The 27,912-nt window shown below is 42.9% G+C and overlaps 1 protein-coding gene across 5 annotated transcripts in view; it reads left to right on the top strand.

Annotated features, from left to right (window-relative positions):
* The window catches only part of LOC309529581 (E3 ubiquitin-protein ligase RNF212B-like), a 29,146-nt gene extending 1,364 nt beyond the window's left edge, over window positions 1–27,782 (top strand). Inside the window, exons 1-14 of one of the 5 annotated variants that reach the window (XM_082217953.1) lie at window positions 8,363–8,804; window positions 10,281–10,481; window positions 10,965–11,017; window positions 11,147–11,221; window positions 12,927–13,042; window positions 13,655–13,715; window positions 13,836–13,864; window positions 14,803–14,849; window positions 21,543–21,585; window positions 22,080–22,137; window positions 22,250–22,310; window positions 22,764–22,803; window positions 23,220–23,281; window positions 23,797–23,971. In XM_082217953.1, the coding sequence (XP_082074079.1) occupies window positions 10,382–10,481; window positions 10,965–11,017; window positions 11,147–11,221; window positions 12,927–13,042; window positions 13,655–13,715; window positions 13,836–13,864; window positions 14,803–14,849; window positions 21,543–21,585; window positions 22,080–22,137; window positions 22,250–22,310; window positions 22,764–22,803; window positions 23,220–23,262 (726 nt within the window). In that variant the 5' untranslated portion in view covers window positions 8,363–8,804; window positions 10,281–10,381 and the 3' untranslated portion in view covers window positions 23,263–23,281; window positions 23,797–23,971. Of the gene's footprint in view, window positions 1–8,362; window positions 8,805–10,143; window positions 10,482–10,964; window positions 11,018–11,146; window positions 11,222–12,926; window positions 13,043–13,654; window positions 13,716–13,835; window positions 13,865–14,802; window positions 14,850–21,542; window positions 21,586–22,079; window positions 22,172–22,213; window positions 22,311–22,763; window positions 22,804–23,219; window positions 23,282–23,796; window positions 23,972–27,650 lie in introns of those variants that run through there. The other 4 variants (XR_014218179.1, XM_082217954.1, XR_014218180.1 and 1 more) reach the window with 4 other exon arrangements.
* Window positions 27,783–27,912: the final 130 nt, after the last annotated feature.

Raw genomic sequence — 27,912 nt, 5'->3', positions numbered from 1 at the left:
TGGATCCTATTCAACTCAGTACATAACATCCACTATCGTCTAGCCCTGCGGATTCAGAATCAGGTTCAAGCGAGAGACTACAGCCAGGCAGACTGAAGCCAAACAGCTGCTAGGAAGCCTTGAGCAGTTATTGTTGCAACAAGGTTTCAACCTCCACGAAAAGGGAAGAAGCTGAGAACGAAAGGTCACATGGGTTTAAAAGTTCCCAAAGTTTCAAACAGCAGCATCAAAGCATCACAGATATGTCACAGGAAAGGTGTGGTTTTAAGTAGAAATCTGAGATCCATCAATCATACGTTATTGCAACATCTGTCTCACACTGGCAGAAGGATTTACAAGTCCTTTTGTCATTAAAACTTGGTTGGCCCACCTTCTATGACAGGCAACAGGAAGGATGCACCAGCCAGGAGGAACAGGAAGTTTCCACTGGCTGGACCAAACATTCCCCAGCATGTCCTTTGTCAACAACAAATTGTGGTAATCGAGGGCCCTAATAATAATAATAATAATAATAATAATAATAATAATTTATTATTTGTACCCTGCCCATCTGGCTGGGTTTCCCCAGCTACTCTGGGCGGCTTCCAACAAAGATGAAAAATACACTAAAATGTCACATATTAAAAACTTCCCTGAACAGGGCTGCCTTCAGATGTCTTCTGAATGTCAGGTAGTTGTTTATTGCTTTGATATCTGGTGGGAGGGCGTTCCACAGGGCGGGCGCCACTACCGAGAAGGCCCTCTGCCTGGTTCCCTGTAACTTGGCCTCTCGCAATGAGGGAACCGCCAGAAGGCCCTTGGCGCTGGACCTCAGTGTCCGGGCAGAACGATGGGGGTGGAAACGCTCCTTCAGGTATACTGGGCTGAGGCCGTTTAGGGCTTTAAAGGTCAGCACCAACACTTTGAATTGTGCTCGGAAATGTACTGGGAGCCAATGTAGGTCTTTCAAGACTGGTGTTATGTGGTCTCAGGGGCCGCTCCCAGTCACCAGTCTAGCTGCCGTATTCTGGATTAGTTGCAGTTTCTGGGTCACCTTCAAAGGTAGCCCCACGTAGAGCGCATTGCAGTAGTCCAAGCGGGAGATAACCAGAGCATGCACCACTCTGGTGAGGCAGTCCGCAGGCAGATAGGGTCTCAGCCTGAGTACCAGATGGAGCTGGTAAACAGCTGCCCTGGACACAGATTTGACCTGCGCCTCCATGGACAGCTGTGAGTCCAAAATGACTCCCAGGCTGCGCACCTGGTCCTTCAGGGGCACAGTTACCCCATTCAGGACCAGGGAGTCCCCCACACCTGCCCGCCTCCTGTCCCCCAAAACAGTACTTCTGTCTTGTCAGGATTCAACCTCAATCTTGAGATAATAGGTATCTCAAGCCATTAGCACATAACAAAATATGTATTTTATCAAAGTAATTGTTGAGCTTGATACGGACCGAGGGGGGGGGTGCCTATTCCCCCCTTCTTCTCGACTGTCCGAGGCGATGACCTCAAGGGTGCCACCGCACACCCACCCTCGAACCCCTTCACCGTTGCACAAGCACCACACTTTTCCCAGACCCTTTCCCGAGCGAAATAAGCTCAAATATATATATTCCCTATCCTTTCCTATGTCTATCTGCGCTCCATACTTAGAACGAGTAGACCGAGTGTTTCTCTTCTCCGCTTATTCCTATGGCCGCGCTTTGGCCAATCACAGCCATGCATTCGTCCTGCAGGAGCTAGCTCAGGGAGCTCTTGCACGCCTCATTTCATCCCTGACAAGCTGCTGACGGCCCCCCACGGCGAGAACAATAGAACCGAAACTCCTGACCTCGTAAAACTGTCAAAAACTAGTTACAATGTATCCATTCTGTATCCGCCTGTCAAAAACCTTGTTACAATGTATCCACCTTGCCTCTGCTTTCCCTAACAGTGCGGAATAGGTTAAGGATAATAGAAATCTTTGGAAATTCATATAAAATCAACCACAGCTCCAATTCTCTTGCTCTTGGTGTCCTTCGACTCAGTTTCCCCAGGACTCCATGATGCTGCCCGGACTCCATAATCCCCGAGACGGCAAGTCACGTACACAGGAACTCTTTAATCCCGTCAGATCGTTCTGCCCAGCCCTTCCTCCAGGCAATACCAGGTGGCAGACGGTGCATATCAGTAACCCATTGTCCCACCGCCACCGGTACTCATGAAATGTATATTTGTATATGACCCTCGCTCTGCATATTCCACCCCTCCCTTCTCTCAAATGTAGATTAGTGTAACCCCACCTTTCTCTGAGATATTCATGACGTGTGTAATGTATTCCTGATGTAATCCATAAGACCCAACCTTCCCATAATGTATTCATGACGTTTCGCGCACTGTGTTGTGGGACTTGGAGGGAACTTTTAAAAGTTTGTGTCGCCCCATTCTCGGGGTTCAATGCCATTTTGAACCTGTTGCGCAATAAACTCGGATCTTTGTACTTTGCTCCTGTGTCCGGCTGAGTTTCTTTTTCCTCCGCAAGGACCCGCGGACCTAGTCCGACGAGCCGGGTGGCTGTGCAACTACGCACCCGGAATTTTCCGTAACAAGCTGAAAAACCATTTAGAAGTATATTAATCGTGAAATAATTATTAAGCTCTAACTTAAAATGATTTTTTATTCATAACAAACTTAATAATGCAAACACATTGGCATTTGGCAATAACAAAAGTTCCTTTAGAAAAGAGCAAAGCAGTGATATTTTAGGGAGCAGGCTAACAGGTGGGGCCCATGACTTACATCATGGGAGCCTACACAACACAAAACACTTCTGCTGTATGTAGGTTTTATTTTATTTGTTTTTTTAGCTTATATTTTGGAAATGTACATCCAGGTTTTTTCTGCTTTAGATTTTTTGGGGGGGCCCCTAGAGAATGGGGCCCTAAGCTAGAGCTTGTTTAGTAAAGGTAAAGGTACCCCTGCCCGAACGGGCCAGTCTTGACAGACTCTGGGGTTTGTGCGCCCATCTCACATCTATTGGCCGGGGGCCAGCGCTGTCCGAAGACACTTCCGGGTCACGTGGCCAGCGTGACAACGCTGCATCTGGCGAGCCAGAGCCGCACACGGAACGCCGTTTACCTTCCCGCTGGTAAGCGGTACCTATTTATCTACTTGCCCCCGGGGGTGCTTTCGAACTGCTAGGTTGGCAGGCGCTGGGACCGAGCAGCGGGAGCGCACCCCGCCGCAGGGATTCGAACCGCCGACCTTTCGATCGGCAAGCCCTAGGCGCTGAGGCTTTAGCCCACAGCGCCACCTGCGTCCCTAGAGCTTGTTTATCTTATACATAAATCCAGCACTGCTAATAATAATAATAATAAGAATAAGAATAAGAATAAGAATAATAATTTCTTTGTACCCTGCCCATCTGGCTGGGTTTCCCCAGCCACTCTGGGCGGCTTCCACAAAGACCAAAAATAAACTAATATGTTCCCATTTCTTCCTCCACCCCCCAGAACTATCTTGCTTCCCCTCAGCAGCCATTCCTTTAGCCCCCTTGCCCCGATTTGAATGGGGGGGGGCGTTTAGCGCCATGCTCTTTTCCTTGTGATTGTGTGTCCGCATGTTTTTAATAGATTATATCCAGATACTTCCATAGAATTAAAACTCTCTCTCTCTCTCTCTCTAGCTGAAATCCCAATTAAGTTTCAGTTCTATTAACTTTTGCTTGTTTCTTAAAGGGTCCCTTCCCTCCCCCTTACGTTCTTTAATATATATATTTTTTAATTTTACAATTTAATATTCAACACATTTATCATATGAAAGAAAATACAAGAAAGAAAACTTCCCTCCGCTTCCCCTTCTGGTTCTTTAACTTATTTGCTACTTCTGCTTAATTTTGTCTTATTTTTCATCTTTCAGCTGAATGCTCTTATCATTTTTATACCAATGTAAGTTACATCTTACATTTCATTTATTTCCATATTGTTATTTCTTAACCTTTCCTCTTTTTCCTTAATTTGGAAGTGTATACTGTTTATCTTCTGATCTCATTTGATATGTAAGCTGCCTTGAGCCTTTGTCAGGGAAAAAGGTGGGGCATATATATATATATATATAATCTTATCATTTTTATACCAAATTTTCTTCAAGTCACATCTTACATTTCATTTACTGTATTTCCATATTGTTATTTCTTAACGTTTCCTTTTTTTTCTTAATTTGGAAGTGTATACTGTTTGTGTTCTGATCTCATTTGATCTGTAAGCCGCCTTGAGCCTTTGTCAGGGAAAAAGGTGGGGCATATATATATTATCATTTTTATACCAAATTTTCTTCAAGTTACATCTTACATTTCATTTATTTCCATATTGTTATTTCTTAACCTTTCCTTTTTTTTCTTAATTTGGAAGTGTCTACTGTTTGTGTTCTGATCTCATTTGATATGTAAGCCGCCTTGAGCCTTTGTCAGGGAAAAAGGTGGGGCATATATATATTATCATTTTTATACCAAATTTTCTTCAAGTTACATCTTACATTTCATTTATTTCCATATTGTTATTTCTTAACCTTTCCTTTTTTTTCTTAATTTGGAAGTGTCTACTGTTTGTGTTCTGATCTCATTTGATCTGTAAGCCGCCTTGAGCCTTTGTCAGGGAAAAAGGTGGGGCATATATATATTATCATTTTTATACCAAATTTTCTTCAAGTTACATCTTACATTTCATTTATTTCCATATTGTTATTTCTTAACCTTTCCTTTTTTTTCTTAATTTGGAAGTGTCTACTGTTTGTGTTCTGATCTCATTTGATATGTAAGCCGCCTTGAGCCTTTGTCAGGGAAAAAGGTGGGGCATATATATATTATCATTTTTATACCAAATTTTCTTCAAGTTACATCTTACATTTCATTTATTTCCATATTGTTATTTCTTAACCTTTCCTTTTTTTTCTTAATTTGGAAGTGTCTACTGTTTGTGTTCTGATCTCATTTGATATGTAAGCCGCCTTGAGCCTTTGTCAGGGAAAAAGGTGGGACATATATATATTATCATTTTTATACCAAATTTTCTTCAAGTTACATCTTACATTTCATTTATTTCCATATTGTTATTTCTTAACCTTTACTTTTTTTCTTAATTTGGAAGTGCTTACTGTTTGCGTTCTGATCTCATTTGATATGTAAGCCGCCTTGAGATATATATATATATATATATATATATATATATATATATATATATATAATCATTTTTATACCAAATTTTCTTCAAGTTACAGCTTACATTTCATTTATTTCCATATTGTTATTTCTTAACCTTTCCTTTTTTTTCTTAATTTGGAAGTGTCTACTGTTTGTGTTCTGATCTCATTTGATATGTAAGCCGCCTTGAGCCTTTGTCAGGGAAAAAGGTGGGACATATATATATTATCATTTTTATACCAAATTTTCTTCAAGTTACAGCTTACATTTCATTTATTTCCATATTGTTATTTCTTAACCTTTCCTTTTTTTTCTTAATTTGGAAGTGTCTACTGTTTGTGTTCTGATCTCATTTGATATGTAAGCCGCCTTGAGCCTTTGTCAGGGAAAAAGGTGGGACATATATATATTATCATTTTTATACCAAATTTTCTTCAAGTTACATCTTACATTTCATTTATTTCCATATTGTTATTTCTTAACCTTTACTTTTTTTCTTAATTTGGAAGTGCTTACTGTTTGCGTTCTGATCTCATTTGATATGTAAGCCGCCTTGAGATATATATATATATATATATATATATATATATATAATCATTTTTATACCAAATTTTCTTCAAGTTACAGCTTACATTTCATTTATTTCCATATTGTTATTTCTTAACCTTTCCTTTTTTTTCTTAATTTGGAAGTGTCTACTGTTTGTGTTCTGATCTCATTTGATCTGTAAGCCGCCTTGAGCCTTTGTCAGGGAAAAAGGTGGGGCATATATATATTATCATTTTTATACCAAATTTTCTTCAAGTTACATCTTACATTTCATTTATTTCCATATTGTTATTTCTTAACCTTTCCTTTTTTTTCTTAATTTGGAAGTGTCTACTGTTTGTGTTCTGATCTCATTTGATATGTAAGCCGCCTTGAGCCTTTGTCAGGGAAAAAGGTGGGGCATATATATATTATCATTTTTATACCAAATTTTCTTCAAGTTACATCTTACATTTCATTTATTTCCATATTGTTATTTCTTAACCTTTCCTTTTTTTTCTTAATTTGGAAGTGTCTACTGTTTGTGTTCTGATCTCATTTGATATGTAAGCCGCCTTGAGCCTTTGTCAGGGAAAAAGGTGGGGCATATATATATAATCATTTTTATACCAAATTTTCTTCAAGTTACAGCTTACATTTCATTTATTTCCATATTGTTATTTCTTAACCTTTCCTTTTTTTTCTTAATTTGGAAGTGTCTACTGTTTGTGTTCTGATCTCATTTGATATGTAAGCCGCCTTGAGCCTTTGTCAGGGAAAAAGGTGGGACATATATATATTATCATTTTTATACCAAATTTTCTTCAAGTTACATCTTACATTTCATTTATTTCCATATTGTTATTTCTTAACCTTTACTTTTTTTCTTAATTTGGAAGTGCTTACTGTTTGCGTTCTGATCTCATTTGATATGTAAGCCGCCTTGAGATATATATATATATATATATATATATATATATATATATATAATCATTTTTATACCAAATTTTCTTCAAGTTACAGCTTACATTTCATTTATTTCCATATTGTTATTTCTTAACCTTTCCTTTTTTTTCTTAATTTGGAAGTGTCTACTGTTTGTGTTCTGATCTCATTTGATCTGTAAGCCGCCTTGAGCCTTTGTCAGGGAAAAAGGTGGGGCATATATATATTATCATTTTTATACCAAATTTTCTTCAAGTTACATCTTACATTTCATTTATTTCCATATTGTTATTTCTTAACCTTTCCTTTTTTTTCTTAATTTGGAAGTGTCTACTGTTTGTGTTCTGATCTCATTTGATATGTAAGCCGCCTTGAGCCTTTGTCAGGGAAAAAGGTGGGACATATATATATTATCATTTTTATACCAAATTTTCTTCAAGTTACATCTTACATTTCATTTATTTCCATATTGTTATTTCTTAACCTTTACTTTTTTTCTTAATTTGGAAGTGCTTACTGTTTGCGTTCTGATCTCATTTGATATGTAAGCCGCCTTGAGATATATATATATATATATATATATATATATATATATATATAATCATTTTTATACCAAATTTTCTTCAAGTTACAGCTTACATTTCATTTATTTCCATATTGTTATTTCTTAACCTTTCCTTTTTTTTCTTAATTTGGAAGTGTCTACTGTTTGTGTTCTGATCTCATTTGATATGTAAGCCGCCTTGAGCCTTTGTCAGGGAAAAAGGTGGGACATATATATATTATCATTTTTATACCAAATTTTCTTCAAGTTACATCTTACATTTCATTTATTTCCATATTGTTATTTCTTAACCTTTCCTTTTTTTTCTTAATTTGGAAGTGTCTACTGTTTGTGTTCTGATCTCATTTGATATGTAAGCCGCCTTGAGCCTTTGTCAGGGAAAAAGGTGGGACATATATATATTATCATTTTTATACCAAATTTTCTTCAAGTTACATCTTACATTTCATTTATTTCCATATTGTTATTTCTTAACCTTTACTTTTTTTCTTAATTTGGAAGTGCTTACTGTTTGCGTTCTGATCTCATTTGATATGTAAGCCGCCTTGAGATATATATATATATATATATATATATATATATATAATCATTTTTATACCAAATTTTCTTCAAGTTACAGCTTACATTTCATTTATTTCCATATTGTTATTTCTTAACCTTTCCTTTTTTTTCTTAATTTGGAAGTGTCTACTGTTTGTGTTCTGATCTCATTTGATATGTAAGCCGCCTTGAGCCTTTGTCAGGGAAAAAGGTGGGGCATATATATATTATCATTTTTATACCAAATTTTCTTCAAGTTACATCTTACATTTCATTTATTTCCATATTGTTATTTCTTAACCTTTACTTTTTTTCTTAATTTGGAAGTGCTTACTGTTTGCGTTCTGATCTCATTTGATATGTAAGCCACCTTGAGATATATATATATATATATATATAAAATCATTTTTATACCAAATTTTCTTCAAGTTACAGCTTACATTTCATTTATTTCCATATTGTTATTTCTTAACCTTTCCTTTTTTTTCTTAATTTGGAAGTGTCTACTGTTTGTGTTCTGATCTCATTTGATATGTAAGCCGCCTTGAGCCTTTGTCAGGGAAAAAGGCGGGGTATTTAAATGCCCCGCCTTTTTCCCTGACAGAGGCTCAAGGCGGCTTACATATCTCATATATATATATATATATATCTCAGAATCAGAATATATACAGAATACTGTATATATATCTCTCCTCCTCCTCCCCAGCGCGGTCTCTTTTTCCCCTCAGCGAAAGCCGCCCAGAGGAAAATGGCGGGAAAAGGCGAGGCTGTTCTGCCGCGCTTGTTGTGAGGGGAAAAGAAAGGAAGGCGGCAGGGCGCTTCAAGGGGGAGAAGCCAGAAAGGGATAAATTGTAAATGCTGGATGGGCAGCAGCCACGTTGCCCGGCATAAGAGGCTGCGGCCATCTGAGAGGGACGGCGATGGCAGCAGCTCCTCCTGAGGGAGAAGGAGGCCATTGAGGGAAGCGCCCTCCTCCGAGCCCCGTCAGGGCGCCTCCAGTTTCGAGAACATTCGCCTCGAAAAGGCACATTTCCCTGTCACCTGGGCGTTGATCTTGGTTATTTTCTTTAGGTACCAGAAGAAGGAAAATTTCTCTCTCCCCTCAAAGAAAAGACCAACCATTGATACCTCAGGGGGGAAAGGGTATCTTTTAAAGTTTTAAAACTTTTAAAGTTTCCCCCCAAACTGAAGCAAAATAAAGAGAGCACCAAAGCATCGACACCTCGCAGCCAATCCAAAATCCTTGTCATTCTTACATTACTTTTTCTAAAAACTTAAGAAACGTTGCCATTTTTTTTTAAAAAGCATTAGTTTTCCTTAACTGTGTGGGAAATGGTTTGTGATATATTTTCATAGCAAAAAGTGGAGATTACTGAAATCCACTGGTGTTCACAAAAAAGTGCCGGCTTTATAGTCACCCAGTGCCCTTAGGGTGTTAAATGTTCAAAATATGTATAAAAATAAAAATAAATGTCCAGTAGCACCTTAGATACCAACTCAGTTTGTTCTGGGTGTAAGCTTTCATGTGCATGCACACTTCTTCAAATACCTTCAGGTGTTAAATGTTAGACTGCAATCCTATACGCACAGACCTGGGAGTCTGCGCCATTTAATTCTTTTTTTAAAAAAAGATATTTATTAGAGTTTCCAATTTTTTACAAACAAAAAGAAAAACAAACATAAAAATATTAAAAACACTTAAATTTCACGACTTATTTTCTTGTAACTTGTTTCCCCGACCTCCTCGTACCTCCCCTTCTTGTATACGCAGTTTGAATTGTTTGTGCAGCAAATCCTTATCTCAACATCTTAAATTATTGTAGCTTTAAATTCTTGCTTACAAAAAGAAAGTCATTTTATCATAGTTACAGCTTGAAACCACTTAATTTCAATCCAGCATCATTTAACATTCCTTAATTTTACAATATTTTTGTAGATAGTCCTTGAATTTTTTCCAATCTTCTTTCACCAACTCTTCTCCCTGGTCTCGGATTCTGCCAGTCATTTCCACCAATTCCATATAGTCCATCACCTTCATCTGCCATTCTTCCATGGTTGGTAGATCTTGTGTCTTCCAGTACTTTGCAATGAGTATTCTTGCTGCTGTTGTAGCATACATAAAAAGGTTCTATCCTTCTTTAGCACCAATTGGCCGACCATGACCAGGAGAAAGGCCTCTGGTTTCTTCAGGAAGGTATATTTAAATACCTTTTTCAGTTCATTATATATCATCTCCCAGAAAGCCTTAATCCTTGGGCACGTCCACCAAAGGTGAAAGAATGTACCTTCAGTTTCTTTACATTTCCAACATTTATTATCGGGCAAATGGTAGATTTTTGCAAGCTTGACTGGGTCATGTACCACCTATAAATCATTTTCATAATATTTTCTCTCAAGGCATTACAGTCTGCGCCATTTAATTCAATGGGTTTTTATTCTGAACAGATAGGCACAGGATTGTTTGCTAAAGATGGGGTGAAGGTGTTTAGAAAGCCTGATGTTAAGCCCAGTCTGCAGTGGGGTTTTTTGTGTTTTTTTGTCTTTCAGTCTTAAAACAGTAATAGAAGAAACAGTTTGGGGAAATAAAGATTAATAGAAGAAAAATATCTCCGCAGAGGAACTCTGCCTCAGCTCTCCCATTTTGCAGTATGGATTGGTTTCATTGCAACCAATGTTTCTGCCAGGAGGGGTCTGATTTTTCTGTCACCAGCTGTGGACACATATTTTGCAAAAAATGTGCTGGCTCAGGTAAGAGCACCAGCATGTCAGGTCTACCTTGTCTGGGACGCATTCAGACATGCCATCATATCCTTTAAGTTTAAGTTTAAGGTGTCACAGGAGCCATTCAAACAATCACTGATTTCTGACCTTCTACAGTTGTGCAATAAACCTTCATTTCAGTTTCCTGTGTATATAACTTTGTTGCTTCTGTTCCTGTTTATGTACAGTATATAATTTCCCTGCTACATTCTACAGTCCTACGATAACATTAATAAATGCTAGGAATCTTAACTCCATGGTGGAGCAAAAAAATTGAATGTTTAAATTTTCAATAAATTTGAGTTAATCTTAATTGTTTTAACGAGTAGAACAATTTTAAGACAATCAAAGAACTTTGAATCTAAGGACTTGTGATTTCAGAGGATTTCAGTGTTTTGTTCTTTTGGAACACTTCTTATCTACAGTAATTTTTAGTATGTGCACTAACTTTTTGCATTTGAATCCTGACAGATAAATGCCCATCTTGTGGAACAAGCACAAAATATTTGCTTCTTAATGATAATGTAAGTTGTGGCTTCTACTTACCTTGAAGCAGAAGATGGTGAGATGACCTCCCTTAGATCCCAAAATTTTTAATAACGTATCAATCAGTGGTGAATATCCCCTTCTGTGTTTTTCCTTCTGACCCACAGATGCAGCCAGAAGCAAAAAAGTTTTTCAAAAGTCCCATTGAACTTGTACTTGGCCATATTGCCCATATTTCTCAGGTAAGAGTAAAGGCTTGTCCATACTTGCGCTTGTCCTGCCACTTTCCCCTGGGAAAACCCATTATTTACCACTGAATCAGAGCAAACTTAGTTTGGGTTTTCTGCAGATTAACGTTTGCGCTGATTCAGCAGTAAAGAGCGGGGTTTTCCCAGGGAAAGTGGCAGGAAAAACAGAATACCTCTTGGACTTGTGCTTTCTAGGCACAGGACAGGTGAATTTTGGATGAGCCCTAACAAACAAGACACCGGTCCTGAAATTCATTCTTGATCCTGGATTCTAAAATGTGTGGCACTGACTGTTAAAACCAAAGACAAGGCAAGGAAGGAAAGCTCAACACCTTGAGTCTGAAGTTAGCGATTAGTTCCTAATTCCTTATTCAAAAGTTCAAAATAGAGCTGCATGAGAAATCTGAATAACAAACTGAAATTTATATGCATCTGTAGCCCAGAATAAGCTTTGGACTATCCCACATCATATGTCTCCATGAATGGGAAACTGTTTCCTTTGGCCTCCAATATAATTCTCTCCAATCAAAGGATTTTTGCACAATATGCTTTTTAACACATGGCGATCCCAGGTGACTTGAACTGGAGACATGCACATGACGTAAACTTTGGGTCACCACAAATCATGCAGCCACATTTACAGGAGAGTCCTCTGTGAGATACTCTAGCACCATGTCTGGCCCAACACTACATGTTGGCTTAAGATACTGTCAAGTGTTCTGCTCCAATATGTATATATCTGTAAACAAATAAGGAGGTGAGGGCAGTTTGTACCTCAATCTAAGCTTGAGGCCACCAGGAAAGTCCTCCGTGAGACATAGCCCACAATACATTTAGGGCTATCACAAATTATAAATTGATACAATGGGAAAACTGCCTTTGAGATGCGCTAGAGTCCTGAACAGTTCATTTGGCACACTGTCAGCTGGCCTTCAAACATGCCAATACTACTCAAGGAGTAATTCAAAGCAAGGAGTTGGATCAGCAAAGCCAGGAGGTTCAAAGGATTGACACTGGGCCTCCTGCTTGATGGGTAAGTCTTGACAGGTGTTTGACATTTCTGGCACCTTATGCCAACTCTGGGAACAGCTGCTGCATGCACAGAGTCAAAGTCACTTGCTGAATGTAATGTGTATCTCAAATAATGGAATTTGGTGATTACTTTTCAGCTATGGCTGGTGTTCTAGTTGCCTGCAAAGAAAACATTATGTGACTAGTGGAGCTGCTTGAAGTGCTTTCATCACCGTCTGTGCAAATGAATGGTTTTCTTTCCAGCTACAGTTTCTGAAAATTAATTTGGCAAGTTTGCATCAGGAGCTAGTTTTGGACAGCACTGATTGCCTGTCATTTGATGAACTTCCCCCACTACCCTGGAGCAGTTCACAACTTAAAATAAAAGGTTGTACTCCTTTTGAAAATGCAAGAAATGGAAGTTTAATTGAAAAGGCAGAGTTACTTTTAACCATAATGCATCGGTGGGGGAAAGCCAAGCTTCCTCCCATCCCTGAGAAAAAAATCTACTGCAACTCCTGTTTTAATGTTTCGTTTCTTTGAATGAAATGAGTGGCCATACCCTCTAGAATGGCAAGGGCCTGAATGACATTCTTAATTTTCCTAAAGGAGCTATAATTCCCCAATCTGCTGAGAATCAATAGTTGTGAGTTCCCATAATTCATCCCTCCCATGGTTCTCTTCTTAGGTGTGGACTTTCCAGAAAAGCCAGATGGAGCTGCTTGCCTCTTTTTATAAATACCGTGCTTCAAAGGCTGAAGGAGCTCTGCAGCAAGTTTACCAGGAACTAACTACACAGGAAAAGTGAGACAAGCAGGTTGCAAAAAGAAAAGAAAAAAGGGGTCTGGGCGAACAGCAGGGATTATTCAAGACGGCATGGCCTGCATCCGCACATTTTACATACAATAATCTTTCCCCTTTCCTTCCTTTCTGAAAGAGGAGTCATGTCCGTAAATCCATAGAAAATATCCCATTTTTTATTTATTTTTTACTATTTTGTGAAAGAAAGCAGTTCGTTTCTGTTTTGGTGGACAAGGGCACTTGGTCAGGAGTCCAGCAAGCCCTCATGATAATGTGAACATTTAACACGAGTCAATAGACTGAGAATAGGAGTGTTTACTTCTGCTCCCTCCTAATTTAAAATTTATCAGTCTTTTTTTAAACAAAAGTTAGGGCAGAAATTATGTGGTCCTAGAGCCATCCCACCAACCCTTCTCTATTAGTAAACCACTTTGAGGGTTTTAGTTTTTGCAATCACACAGTGTACAATTTTTATGAAATAAAATAACAATAAATCAGTACAAAAGTATTCTGCAATAGTGATTAAAGGGCCATGTTTGGGGATGAGAGGAAGGGAGGTGTGGGATATTGCTAGGTGCTTTGCCAAGACATCTATCTTGTGCATCAAATGCTTAGGGAGCTGGAGGCATTACAGAAGGAGAACAGGGAACTGATGAAGAATCTCTGCTCATTGGAGGTAGGAGCCGTTTGTTTGGAACAAACCAACAATTGCTCTGTGTTTTGCTTCCTGATCCCCTCTGCTGGGACAGAGGGAAACATTTTCACCATGGGCAAATTCTCCACTCTTTTCCTACAGGATTCCCCACATCAACTCCAGGATAGCAGGTGAGTGGTTCTGTTCTGATCTGCTTGGACAATTGCCAAGAACTGCAGTGCATGGAATGGAGCAGGGATGGAGAATCCCAGGTCTAGCAGCTGAATGCAGACATTTGGGCTTCTCTTTCTGGCACTTGGGGACTTTTCCAAGGCCAAAAACCTCATCCCCACTCTTCTTCTTCTTCTTTGGTGATCACTCGTGCTGAGTAAGATTGTCTTCCATGAACATGGTTTTAACAATGAGTCCATAAGTGACTCTGGAGGCAAATTCTGGATCCACACGTCCTTCCACAGTGGGGACATTGGTTTCTGGACAGGAGTTGATCACAGTGAGGGTTTGCCAAGCGTGCCTTCCTCTTAGCATGTTTCCTCCTTGCGTCCTGAGTTCGAGTGTCTTCAAAGCCCGTGACACCTTTGATAAAGGCTGTTCTCCAATTGGAGCACTCACAGGCAAGTGTTTCCCAATTGTTGGTGTTTATACTACATTTTTTTAAAGATTTGCCTCTTTCGTTTGCCCACCAGCATTACGCTTTCCATTTTTAAGTTCGGAATAGAGTTGTTGCTTTGGAAGACGATCATCAGGCATCCGCACAACATGACCAGTCCAACAAAGTTGATGTTGAAGAATCATTGCTTCAATATACCCCTCAATGTGTCACCAAACTGTAATAATGCCTCTAGCTTGCCTGGATGGAGGGTAGAAATGTGGGTGAGATTTGGGTGTAGGTAGAGATCCCTGACTTTTACTCTGCATCTGTTGCCCCAGCCACTTCTGCGCATGGCCCTGCCTGTTTCTCAGGCTGAAAAGGGCTTCTCACCCTTGCCTTAGAGGCTCTTCATATCAGAGGTGTGCTGGGTTGAGGCCTATGCTGAACATCCTGAGCAAGACAGGCAAGGTAATATGGTTTCCACCTTGACTGAACAAAATTCTTTTTAAATTGTTATAGAAACAGCACACCGAGGCCAGTTGTCATCAAACCCCCCTTACAACCAGGTAGGACATTTTCAATTGAGGCTTTGGGACAAATGTGCATTTGGTAGCATAGATTATTGTGGATGAGCATGTGAGTGTGTAACCTTTACCTATGAGGAGGAACTTGCAAATAGTAAAGGTGAACAAATAATTAGACAAAACAATACAACTGCTAAGTTTGATATCAAGCAGGCACCTTCACTGTATTCTTTTTGGAGCCTGCCAAAAATGTTCCAACACGGCTACCTATTATCAGGGGATGATTAGCTGCTTGTGCTTAAAAGGGTGCCCCTTCAGAGTTTGTGCGGCCCCACAAACCTCTGTGTGTGACAGAGCTCCTCAGACATGTCTGCTCTAGTCACTGTTAGAGTCCGACAGTGGCTGTTTGCGGAAACGCCTCCAACAAAGAAGTTCCTTAACGGAAACACGTCTCCTGGACTCACGACGTGACAGCTTCCGACGAAGCATGGGTCTCCCTGCAATTGCTTCTGACACCTCCCCACTATTTTCACTGGACGTGTCTCTCACCCCTTTCTCCCCCCTGCTTCCTGCCTGCGTTGCTGCATCTCTCTCAGTATCCCTGAGATCCTCCTCCAGAGACCCCGCGCTCCCCCTGCTGGTCCCTGCTTTGGCTGTTGAGTCTCTCCCAGTCTCTGGGAGCCCTATCACCTCCTTTCCCTCTGATGTCAGTTCCCTGACATCCACCTCCCCTCCAGGGCCCCCTTCCCCCCCGCCCCCTCCCTCTCCTCTGGGCGGTGAGGAGCTGAAACCCCGAAACGAATCCTCTTCATCTTCCGACGTCTCGAACATCTCCCTCCATCGGTCTTTGTTCCGACTCGCTGAATCCTCCTCCACCTCGGAATCAGAGAACCCCTCCAACTCCTCTTCTTCGTCTGTGGTGGCGAAGTATTCCCTCCGGAACCTCGCCACTGGCTGGGGTTTTCGAGGGAATCTCTGATGAAAAGTTTCAATTAGAACCTCGTCATCTACATCCTCTGCCCTGACCCAGGTGTTTTCCGACTCCGGTTCCCCTTCCCACATTACCAAATACTCTACTTGCTCTCCCCTCCACCTGGAATCTAGGATCTCCGCTGCATGGTAGCTGTGTTCTTTTTCCTCCATCGCTGGTCCCCTATTGACCCTCCCCTCTCTGTCCCCTATATACGGTGACAGCAACGATCTGTGGAACACTGGGTGCAACTTCATGTGGTTCGGTAACCGGAGTCTGAAAGCCACTGGGTTGACCTGTTGCGTGACTTCAAATGGGCCCAGTCTTTTGGGTCTTAACTTCTTACAACCTCCTTTAAATGGTAACCCTTGGGTGGACAGCCACACCTGGTCTCCCACCCTAATGCTTTCCCCTTCCCTTCTGGTTTTGTCTGCCTGCCTCTTATATTCCTCCTTCGCCCGGTTTAAATTAAGTTGGAGTTGGCGATGGATCGCTTCCATTTCTTCAACGAACTGTTCTGCTGCTGGAACGCTCCAGTTCTCCCCCTCCCCCCCTGGGAAGGCTCGGGGATGACACCCGTGATTGGCCAAAAAAGGGCTCATCCCCGTGGACACGTTCTCTGCATTGTTGTAAGCAAATTCTGCCAACGCCAGCTTCTCCACCCAATCATTCTCTCTGTCATTAACATAACACCTCAAATATTGCTGGAGGACACCATTAGCTCTTTCCGCCTGCCCGTTGGTTTCTGGATGACGGGCAGTAGAGAAATTAACCTCTACCTGCAGTAAGCTCATGAGCTTCCTCCAGAACCTGGAAGTAAATTGTTTCCCTCGGTCCGAAACCACCCTCAAGGGGGCGCCATGCAACCTAAACACATTTTCCACAAACAATTTGGCGGTTTCTTCTGCTGTGACCGCATGTGAGCAGGCTATAAAGTGGGCCATCTTGGTTAACAGATCTACCACCACCATAATGGCTGTTTTCCCTTTGGACCTGGGCAGATCAGTCATAAAATCTATTGCCACTGCCTCCCACGGTCTTTCCGGCGTGGGTAGTGGTTCTAATAAACCTGCCGGTGCCCGCCTCTCCCCCTTGGCTCGTTGGCATCGGTCACACCCTCTCACATATTCACGCACATCTTCCCTGACCTTGGGCCACCAGAATTCCCTGGTAACCAGCCACATGGTTTTGTGTTGCCCAAAATGCCCTGCTGTGGGGTTATCGTGCAGTTGCTTGAGTACCTTTTCCCTCAATTCCCCTTCAGGTATGTATAACGCTCCCTTGTAGTACAACGCCCCATTTCTCTCCTCAAAACCCCCGGGTTTGTCTCCCTCCCTCCTAAGACTCCTGAGTTTGTCCTGGGCGTATTCATCCTGCCCCGTTCCCTCTACCAGTTCCCTTTGCCCCACCAATGCCGCCCCACACACCCAGCGGTCCTCGGGAATGACATGGGTCTCTTCGGGTACACCCTCTCCCTCCAAATATTCAGGTTTGCGTGAGAGAGCGTCCGCCCTAACGTTCTCCGGGCCTGGTACGTAACAAATCTCAAAGTTAAATTTGGAGAACTCCTGGGCCCATCTCAACTGCCGTTGGTTGAGCACTCGCGCAGTTCTCCAATACTCTAGATTCTTATGGTCCGTGCACACTTGCACCTTCTGTTGTGCACCAATTAGTAGGTGCCTCCATCTCCGGAAGGCCTCATAAATTGCAAGAAGTTCCCGGTCGTACACCGTGTAGTTCCTCTCAGACTTGTTCAGCTTCCGCGAAAAGAAGGCACACGGTCGCCACTCAGACCCCTCCTTCCCCGGCTGCAGAAGAAGCACCGCCCCTATAGCTCTGTCCGACGCGTCTGTTTCGACCCTCAGCTTTTTTTGTAAATCCACATGTAGAAGTTGTTCGCCAGAGGCGAAGGCCCTTTTCAGTTCCTCAAACGCTCGCTCCGCCTCCCCCGTCCAAACAAACTTCTTTTTGCCGCTGAGACAGTCCGTGATGGGCGCCGTCAGGTGGGCGAAGTTGCGGATGAACTTACGATAAAAGTTTCCAAACCCTAGGAACCTCTGCACATCCTTCTTGGTCTTGGGTGTTTTCCATTCCAGCACCGCTTGAACCTTGCCGGGATCCATGGCCAACCCCTTATCTGACAAGCGGTACCCCAGGAATTCCACCTCCTTGGTATGAAACTGACACTTCTCCAGTTTCACCCACAGTCTGTTGGCTTGCAGCCTGCTCAACACTTCTCTAACGTCTCTCACATGTTGCTCCTCATTCTCCGAATACACCAACACGTCATCTAAGAAGGCCACGCAATTCTTGTAGAGCAAAGGCCCCAGTACGTGGTTCATGAAAGCTTGAAAACACGCGGAGCCTGTTTGTAATCCAAAAGGCATAACTAAGTATTCAAATGCCCCCAAAGGGGTGAACATGGTGGTCTTCCATTCATCCCCTTTCCTTATACGTATCAGGTTGTACGCCCCCCTTAGGTCCAGCTTTGTAAAAATCTTTCCCTTCCGCACCCTGGTCAAAATATCATCAATCCTGGGCATAGGAAAAGCCGCCGGCTCTGTCACTGCATTTAGGGCCCGAAAGTCACATACCAGTCTCGGCTTGTCCGTGTTTTTTTTATCCACAAAAAACACTGGGCTACCCCCCGCTGCCTTGGACTCTCTGATGAAGCCCCTCTTCAGGTTCTTGTCAATGAACGCTCGCAACTCCTGCATTTCCCTGTCTGACATGGCATACAACTTGCCTACAGGAAGCTGTGCTCCAGGGAGTAAATTGATCTGGCAATCAAAGGGTCTATGCGGAGGTAGTTGGTCAGCTTCCTTCTCGCTGAACACGTCGCTGAGATCAGCATACTGTGGTGGCACCTTTCCCTTCTCCACTACTTCAGTCCCTGCCAGGGTGGCTTGGGCCCCTGCTGACCCCTTTTCCCCCCTGCAGTGTTCTAAGCAATGTGCGGAACCGAAGGAAACCACTCTTTGATGCCAGCCCACCAGCGGATCATGTAGGGCTAGCCAGCTCATTCCCAAAATAATGGGAGCACCTCCCAAGGTGGCCACATTGAAAGCTATCAGTTCTGTGTGCCTTGCCACCCTCATTATCATTGGGATGGTCTGCAAGCTGACTCCTCCTCCCAACAGTTCCCTGCCATCAATCGTGGTCACCTGCAGGGGGTTGCTTAAAGGGATAGTCTGTATCTGGTGTTCAGCAGCAAACTCCTTGCTCATAAAATTGCAGGAGCTGCCTGAGTCCAACAGTGCCTTTATTTTTAGGGGGTGTCCATTTTGCAGCTCTAGCGACACTTCAATCACTAGGGCCGGTCGAGGAGCTTCTGGCACTGGCACTTGGGAAAGGGGCACTTTCACTGCTCTTTGGCCTGGCTGCAGTGCCCTGATGGCAACCAGGCGTTGGCTTTTACCTGCTCCGTTTCTCCCTGCTCTTCCCCCTCAACAGCCCCCACCATTCCTTGCCATTCCTTCCTCTGGGGGCAGACTCTGGCAAAGTGGCCTGGCTGTTGGCAGAGATAGCATTTCCGGGCTCCCTTTCCCTCCTTCTTCGCCCCCTCACTGGGCTTTGAAACTGCGCGCGCGCGGGCTGTTCCGATTTCCATCGGCTCTGCCGGCGGGAAAGCTGGCTCAGGAATGTCTGGAATGCGTAACTCCTTCCAACGTTCCCCTCTTCCTTCCCGCCTCTCCAAGGCTCTTGCCTCCTGGCGCGCTCCAATGGTCAGCGCAGATTTGGTCAGCTGATCCATAGACACCGCCCTGGGGCTCCTGGCTAGCTCGTCTTTCACAGCTGAAGAAAGACCTTCTTCAAATAGCATCTGAATGGGTGCTGCCGATAAATCCCACCCCAATCTGTGAATCAGCATGGTAAATTCAGTCCAGTACTCACGGACAGATCTGCTTCCCTGCTTGCAAGCCATTAACTGTCTGCGCACCAACCCTTCCTCAACGTCGCTGGAAAACATGATATCCATTGCACGAAAAAATTTCATAGTGTCCTTTAGGATATCGTTGTGCGTTGCCATCAGGGGTCGAACCCAGTCCCGCGCGCCCTTCTCAAGATGCCCAATTACAAAAGCAACTCGAGATTCCTCATCAGGGAACTCATCAAACTGGACATTCAGGGCATATTGCATTTCAGTCCTAAAGGCATGGTAATCCTTGGGGTCCCCCCCAAACTTCTGCACCAATCCTGGTACCTTTCTGGGGAACTGAGTGGTTCTCCCCTTCTTGTCTGCATCTTGAGCCCTCCTCTCCTCGAGCCTCGCCGTCTGCAGCGCCAGTTGGACCTCCAATGCTCGGCATCTTTCTTCCAAGCTTGGATCAGCTCCTCCCCCTGCTCCTCCGGCTCCGGCTGGGTCGCTCATGATGCTTTCTCCTGCACAGGCAGCGTACAAAGACTGTCGGACTGCTATCAGGGGATGATTAGCTGCTTGTGCTTAAAAGGGTGCCCCTTCAGAGTTTGTGCGGCCCCACAAACCTCTGTGTGTGACAGAGCTCCTCAGACATGTCTGCTCTAGTCACTGTTAGAGTCCGACAGTGGCTGTTTGCGGAAACGCCTCCAACAAAGAAGTTCCTTAACGGAAACACGTCTCCTGGACTCACGACGTGACAGCTTCCGACGAAGCATGGGTCTCCCTGCAATTGCTTCTGACACCTCCCCACTATTTTCACTGGACGTGTCTCTCACCCCTTTCTCCCCCCTGCTTCCTGCCTGCGTTGCTGCATCTCTCTCAGTATCCCTGAGATCCTCCTCCAGAGACCCCGCGCTCCCCCTGCTGGTCCCTGCTTTGGCTGTTGAGTCTCTCCCAGTCTCTGGGAGCCCTATCACCTCCTTTCCCTCTGATGTCAGTTCCCTGACACCTATCTGCAACTGGAAAAATGTTCCTGTTTAGGCAAGCCTACCCAGATGCTTAGAAATGCTGATGTGAATTTTAATCTGCTTTAGTATTTAAACTTCTAGCATGTTTCAATGTATTGTATCCCCCCCCCATTTTATTATTTTATCTTTTTGTAAACCACTTGGATGTGTATAATTTTTATGAAATTAATGGAAAAACAAATAAAAACATGGATTATGCAATGGTCCAAAGAGTCCAAATAGAAAATTAATACAATTCTTGCCGGCAAACTTTGAAGTCAGCCAGTCTGCATATTCCTCTAGTCCACAAAGATGCTGGACAATTCAGAGTTGATTCTTCAAACAGCTTTAGTCCCCAAGTGACAGGACTAGCACAGTTAATGACAGACTTAATTTTTTTTTAGCTTGAAGGAGGTAGATAAAAGGTGATAAGAGCTCAGAATTGTTATTCAGCTCCCCAACAGACCAAGCTTCCCCTCCTGGTTCTCTGCTGAGTGACCCTGCCCTCCAGAGCTAAATCAAGCCCATCATGGGGGTTACATGAGCATGTGTTACAGCTTTGCACATGCATGAATGAAAGTAGCCTTGACTGAGGAAGAGAAAGCAAATGTGCTTCCATGGTACTGCATACCGTGCTAACATATATGGAGGTATGAAAATCAGATTAAGAGCATGCGTGCCTTTTTTTGTTCTTCAGCATTTAAAACCTTTTAGTGAAGTCACTGTCCTTCAGAGACTGCCGTTCCTCCTGCCCTGGGATTCTTATCTAGGATTCTTTAAACAGAGTTGTCAGGAACTGAACTGGGATCTTCTATATGCAAAGCGGTCATTGATACCACTAGGTTCAGCTTCATGCTTCCTCTTCACAATACAATAATCCACTATCTCATACTTTGCAGTTACCCTACCGTTTAATTTCCAGAAGTCCAGTGAAGTGATCAGGTAGGCACATAAGAAATTTAATATTCTTTGGGTGTGATAAGTAGCAGGGAATATGTAAGCTTGCTCAAAATTCCAGAAAAATGTAAGGGGGGAAAAAGTTCTCTAATCCTCATGGCTGTAGAAAAAGAAAAAAAAATAGAAATATGTATTCAAGAAGTGAATTGTTTCAGTCAATGCAAGGAGGATTTGCTTTACATAGGTTCCTTTTGCTGCTTGCATCATGCTTCAGGACACTTGCTGCTGTGACCTCTACTGTTTCTTTTTTCAAGTTCCAAAACTGTGAAGTATGATCCAGATTCAGAGTTTTTCAACCGTTCCCTTGCCTTGTTTTCCCCAAACCGGACTTGGCAACTATAGAAATCAAGTTTCTGTAGCGTATGATTTTTCCTTAATACACATACATTGGTTTAGTACAGTCACAAAATCTGGATGTCTATCCAGCCTTCTATTCCCACTAAGGACCGCTTAACTTTTTGTACCTCTGTGCCTTATAGCCGCTCCTCTTCCATGGATTCCATCTCCTCAAGAGCCAGCCACCCACCAAACTGGCAAGTGAGTCTCCACACTGCTATCTTCCTGTTCCCAGGTATGGAAAAGAGAGGGTGGGTAACTTATTTTTGCCTTCCAGACTCACGATGGGGATGTCTCATTTTTTTCCCCTCAGCTTGCGACAGGAACCACCTGGATGACTTACGGCAGGATGACCCCAGATAACCCCAATAATGGTAAGAAATATGGGAGGGAAAAGGTAGAATGGTTTTAATACTGCAATGGGTATGGAAGACAAGATCATAGAATCATAGAATCATAGAATCATAGAGTTGGAAGAGACCACAAGGGCCATCGAGTCCAACCCCCTGCCAAGCAGGAAACAACAGATGACAACAGAGGGTTAGGATGAACAGAATGGAGCTCTCTTCTTCTCCAAGGATTTCAAGTATAGCTATAGCCTCTCCTGCGGCGAGACACTACTTTTGCAGCCAAGCTGAAAAATGTGGTAGTGGGGAGTTATTACACCAATCTGATTACATCACTCTATCCCATGTTACTCATTTTAAATTAGTCACCCAAGATGAGACCTCACACTCTAAAGTTAAACCTTGTTCTTCTCATATCACTTTTTCATAGATTCTCTGTCGTTTCATACTATGTATAATACCTTAAATTCTATTTTCCAGCTACTCCTTCTCCAGCTTCCACTAGAGGCTTATTCCACAGGTGAGTCTGAGAGTAGGGTGTGTGCTTGTCCCCTCCAAGATGCTACTACTGCATCATCATATAGCAGCTGTTTAGGTGTCTTATTACTGTAATTTTCACTTCTCGCTGTCATATAAACAAAATAAGGCACGATCAGAAGCAGCAATGCTACTGAATACCACTTGCTGCAAAGCACAGGAAGGGAAGAGTTGCTCTTGTGCTCATGCCCTATCTCCCGCAGGCATCTAGTTGACCACCATGAAGACAAGATGCTGGACTTATATGGGCCTTTGTCCTGATCTAGCAGGCTGTTCTTATGCTCTTAGGACAGGCCTAGCTCCTCAGGATGCAGTCCAAGAGGCTGAGGTCAAACAGTTCATCCTGTCCCAGGTTACAACTATATCAGTGTTCAAGTCGTTATTGCTTTTGACTCTCAGATCAGGTGGAGGAGGACCATATGCCAGAACATCACAGCATTGAGAAGCTGCACCACGTACAGGTGAGAGGGAATGAACCTCCAGGTTGTCATTATTTTGCAGGAAAGTTTCACATGCATGCCAGAACTTTAGGTTTGTGCAGTTAAAGTGAACTAAACTGCTTTGTTGCCCTAGCACAATAATGTTGCTTTGTCAGTCACTTTGAGTCACTTTTGTGATAAGAGAGACAAAATCATCACCCTCTATTTTTAATCTTCAGTCTTGTAAAAAGTTTTCGGCCTTCAAGACAATAATTTTACAAGTTGAGATTAATTTTGGGCACAATTTGCCCCCCCCCCCAGTTTGAATAAAGCAACCAGCAATCAATCTCGCATCTCAAACCTCCACACAGAGCCATCCGGGTTTATTCATTGTACAGAGATAGTTTTCACCCTAAATCAAGATTGCCAAGAGCACATATGATGCTAATGTTCATTATTTGTCACTAAAAGTTTTCTTGTCAATAACTGTTTAGTAAGTAGGGTTAGTAATTGAAGTGTGCATCCTTGCAACTAGCTTACTGTATTTTTCCCTCCAGGACCACATGTGCCAGCAGAGCTCACCAACAATAATGGGGAGGACTGAAGTAACTGCTTTTAATAGCAGCGCCATGGAAAATGTGTCACCACCATCACCTCATAGCTCAGGAACAACCTGTTAAGAAGGACATGAGATGCTTAATCTGCACAGTAATAAATATCACACAAACTCAATTGTTACATCATCAGCATCTTTTTATATGTATACCACTTTTCCACAAAATTGTGCCCAAAGTGGCTCACAACATATAAAGTGAACAGTTAAGAATAACTGAAGCAGAGCCAAAGAGGAGTTTGAAATTGACAAATCATATTGATCTGACTAGACAGAATTTGCTCTGCTATCCATGGATGGTTTGCAGCACTGATCTAATTTATGGCCAGTTCTTATGGCAAGCTACATTCAAAGTCAGACGGTACAATGTGAACTGTGCTGTTTATCCCAGAAATGGCTATTCAGGGGTATGCTGCTGCTGTATATGGAAGTTCCTGTGGGAATGTTCAGGGAGGCAGGAGAGGATATATTGTTTAATAATATCCTTCCTAACTTGTGCTAGCAAGTTCTATAACCTAGAAGAGTTTTAAACATTCCCCTTTTAAATTGCAGGGCGGTTAGCTTGCTGCAGGCTAGTTTTAGCCTCTAAATATAAGATTCCTGGTAATCCCTTATATCCCTCTTTAAAAGAATAGACACAACACAGTCTTGATTAAAAAGTATAAAAGTAGTTTACTCACAATCATTCAGTTCACAGATGGATCCCTGAAGGCAGACTTAGGTTACAAAAATATATACACTGGGGGTTAGTCCCAGTGACTGCAGACTAAATAAAAAAATAAAAATACAGGATTTTTATTTTGACTGCAGAGCTGTATTTTAGAGCTGTATTTTTATTTTGACTGCAGACTGTCAGTCACTGCTACTCACACGTTGAAAGCAAGATGGAGAAGAGGAAGTGTGCTGCTTGCCTTTTGTTACCTGGGCAGGTGAGGTCATGCTCATCTCTAGTTACATGCAGAGGAAGTTTGTCCCAGCTCAGGAGGAAACAGGAAGTTTTCTACCAGCTGGACAAACATCCCTCTTCATGTCCGCTCTAGGAATGTTGTACTTGACTGCTATGTGTTTCACATCCCACAGTTCCATCTGCTGTGTGCTGCTCAGTTGAAAGGCTATGGAGGCAGACCCATTTCAACATATGATAACATTTTCATGTGGCACTTCAGTCATGACTCAAGCATGCAAACAAAGGAATGCAGGGGCATGTTTAGGAGTGTTCATAAACATGCCTGCTTCTCATATACAGTGGTACCTTGGTTTGCAACTGCTTTGGATTACAACCGTTGTGGATTACAACCATGTCAAACCCGGAAGTGCGTGTCCCTTTTTTTGGATTGCAACCCATTTTTTTGGCTTACAACCAATTTTTGTGGGGAGGCCCCATTGGCGAAAGCGCCCCTTGGGTTACAACCTGTTTTGGTTGACAACTGGACCTCCGGAACCGATTATGGTTGTAAACCAAGGTACCACTGTATAAGAAATATTGTACATGTATCTGGAAATTGGTCTGCTAGGTGACAGAAACAGTTGGCTATTCAAAGAACATAAGACAACCCTTGTTGGATCAGGCCAAAGGCTAGCTACTCCAGCACTCTGTTCTCACAGGGAAGCTCACAAGCAGGACCTGAGCACAATGCAATTCTCAGAAACTGGTGTTCAGAAAAATTGCGAGCTCTGACTGGAGATAAAACCTAGCCATCCTGCCTAGTAACCCTTGGTAACTGTTATCTTCCCTGTATTTGTCTAATCCTTTTTAAAAAGCCACCCAAGCTGGTGGCCATTGTCACTATTTCAGCTGCCTTGTCAAAGGCACAATTGTGCAAACCTCTCTGGAGAAAACCAGTAGCTGGGTCAGCCAGATCACACCACCAGCCTGAGCGGAGCTGTTGAGTTTAACAAATCCATTGTCTTCCTGTGTTGCCCTTTTGTTCTTTTTCCTGCTTGACTTCTTTGTTAGTTCAGGTACAGTGATGGTCAGGATGCATTTAACAACAAAAATAAAAGCCACCAAATTTCTGAGCTGTCTTTCAGGAGATTGGAACTGAAAACCTCACTCCTTTGCCACCTCCTCCTCAAGTCACCTGTTTTTTTTTGTTTTCTGTTTTGTTTCATTTCTCTTTCAGTTAGGGTTGCCAGTTAGTTTTTTTTAATCTTGTTGTGCCCTTAAACAACAAGGAAGTGATAGTGCTATCTCTGTGCCAGGAGAACCTTTCCCTACTGATTTCAGCTGCTGTTAAAAGCACAGTCACAACCCAGGCCCCCATCACTTGGCAACTGTACTTTCAATCAACTTGCCTTTGAGGTGGAGCTGATTTCCTCTCCTGGAAAGCCTGCACTTTGAAATGCCACAGTAGGGTGCTTACTCATGAGTAGATATGCTTGTATGCCGCATAGGAGGAAGGGCTATAGCTCAGTCTTAGAGCTTTAAACGCAAAAGTTCCCAATTTCAGTCTCCAGCATCTATAGGTAGGGGTGGTAATGTCACCTGCCTGAAGCTCAGGAGCATTGCTACCAGTCAGTGTTTACAATACTGAGCTAGATCGGCCAATGATCTGACTCAGAAGGCAGCTTCCTATCTACAGCAGCAGCATTAATATGCTTGCTTTCATTCTTTTTATTCTGTTTGTTACCCACCCTTCAATCCCAGCGAGGATTGCATCTAAAAAAGATAATTCAACCCAGTAAGACCAACAAAGGTCCGTATAGTTAAAGCCATGGTTTTCCCAGTAGTGATGTATGGAAGTGAGAGCTGGACCATAAAGAAGGCTGATCGCCAAAGAATTGATGCTTTTGAATTCTGGTGCTGGTGGAGACTCTTGCGAGTCCCATGGACTGCAAGAAGATCAAACCTCTCCATTCTGAAGGAAATCAGCCCTGAGTGCTCACTGGAAGGACAGATCCTGAAGTTGAGGCTCCAAGACTTTGGCCACCTCATGAGAAGAGAAGACTCCTTGGAAAAGACCCTGATGATAGGAGAAGGGGACGCCAGAGGACAAGATGGTGGGACAGTGTTCTTGAAGCTACCAGCATGAGTTTGACCAAACTGCGGGAGGCAGTGGAAGACAGGGGTGCCTGGCGTGCTCTGGTCCAGGGGTCACAAAGAGGTGGACACGACTAAACAACAACAACAAGACCAATAAAGCAACCTCACTCCAAAATACCGCACCATGCAATACACACCTACCTACATGTAAAAGTGTGAGTTGACATGTTTAAAGGCTGAGATTGGGGGCCCCTCTGACCTGAGGACTTCCAATACAATCTCTTGGCTTCTACAGCCATAGGAAAGCTCCTAGGAATACATTATTATACAGTGGTACCTTGGGTTAAGTACTTAATTCCTTCTGGAGGTCCGTTCTTAACCTGAAACTGTTCTTAACCTGAAGCACCACTTTAGCTAATGGGGCCTTCTGCTGTCGCTGTGCCGCCGGAACACGATTTCTGTTCTCATCCTGAAGCAAAGTTCTTAACCTGAAGCACTATTTCTGGGTTAGCGGAGTCTGTAACCTCAAGCATCTGTAACCTGAAGCATATGTAACCCGAGGTACCACTGTATACAAAAAGTGCACTAAGGACAGTTCTTCCCCTGCTCATCAACTTAACAGCTTCACCCTGATTGAAGAAATAAAATCCAGCCAAAGCAATTTTTTTAAACCCTTCCAAAAGATGCTCAGTCTTAACTCGTTCCTGGGCAGAGATGTGGCAACGATCATTTACTGCCCAGATATGCTTCTTCTCTGTACTGAGTTGGATAACAATTGCTGCTTTGCTATAGAAGGGTTTATCGTGTCTTCGCAGCATCCATGGAGATGACCTATATTGTCCCTGGAGCACCTTTTCCTTCCTAAGCAAGCACGCTGCCTGTCTTGTCCTTCTGCATCTTGGAAATAGCTTTTTTTGTGTGTGACATCATCCCGGCACACCTGGCCCGCCCGAGGAGTTACTCAGGCGATTCTGTATTCCCAGGAAGATGCTGCCCAATCAGCAGGCCTCATGAGCGCAGCCAATCGGCTGGCTCGGAGGTGATGTCATGGTGAGAGCTTGGCAGCCTGGCGGATGC

The sequence above is a fragment of the Podarcis vaucheri genome (genome assembly GCF_965113315.1).
Source record: "Podarcis vaucheri genome assembly, chromosome: 3".
NCBI lineage: Eukaryota > Metazoa > Chordata > Lepidosauria > Squamata > Lacertidae > Podarcis > Podarcis vaucheri.
The sequence above is the reverse complement of the archived record's forward strand: the minus strand, read 5'-3'. Positions and strand labels throughout refer to the sequence as shown.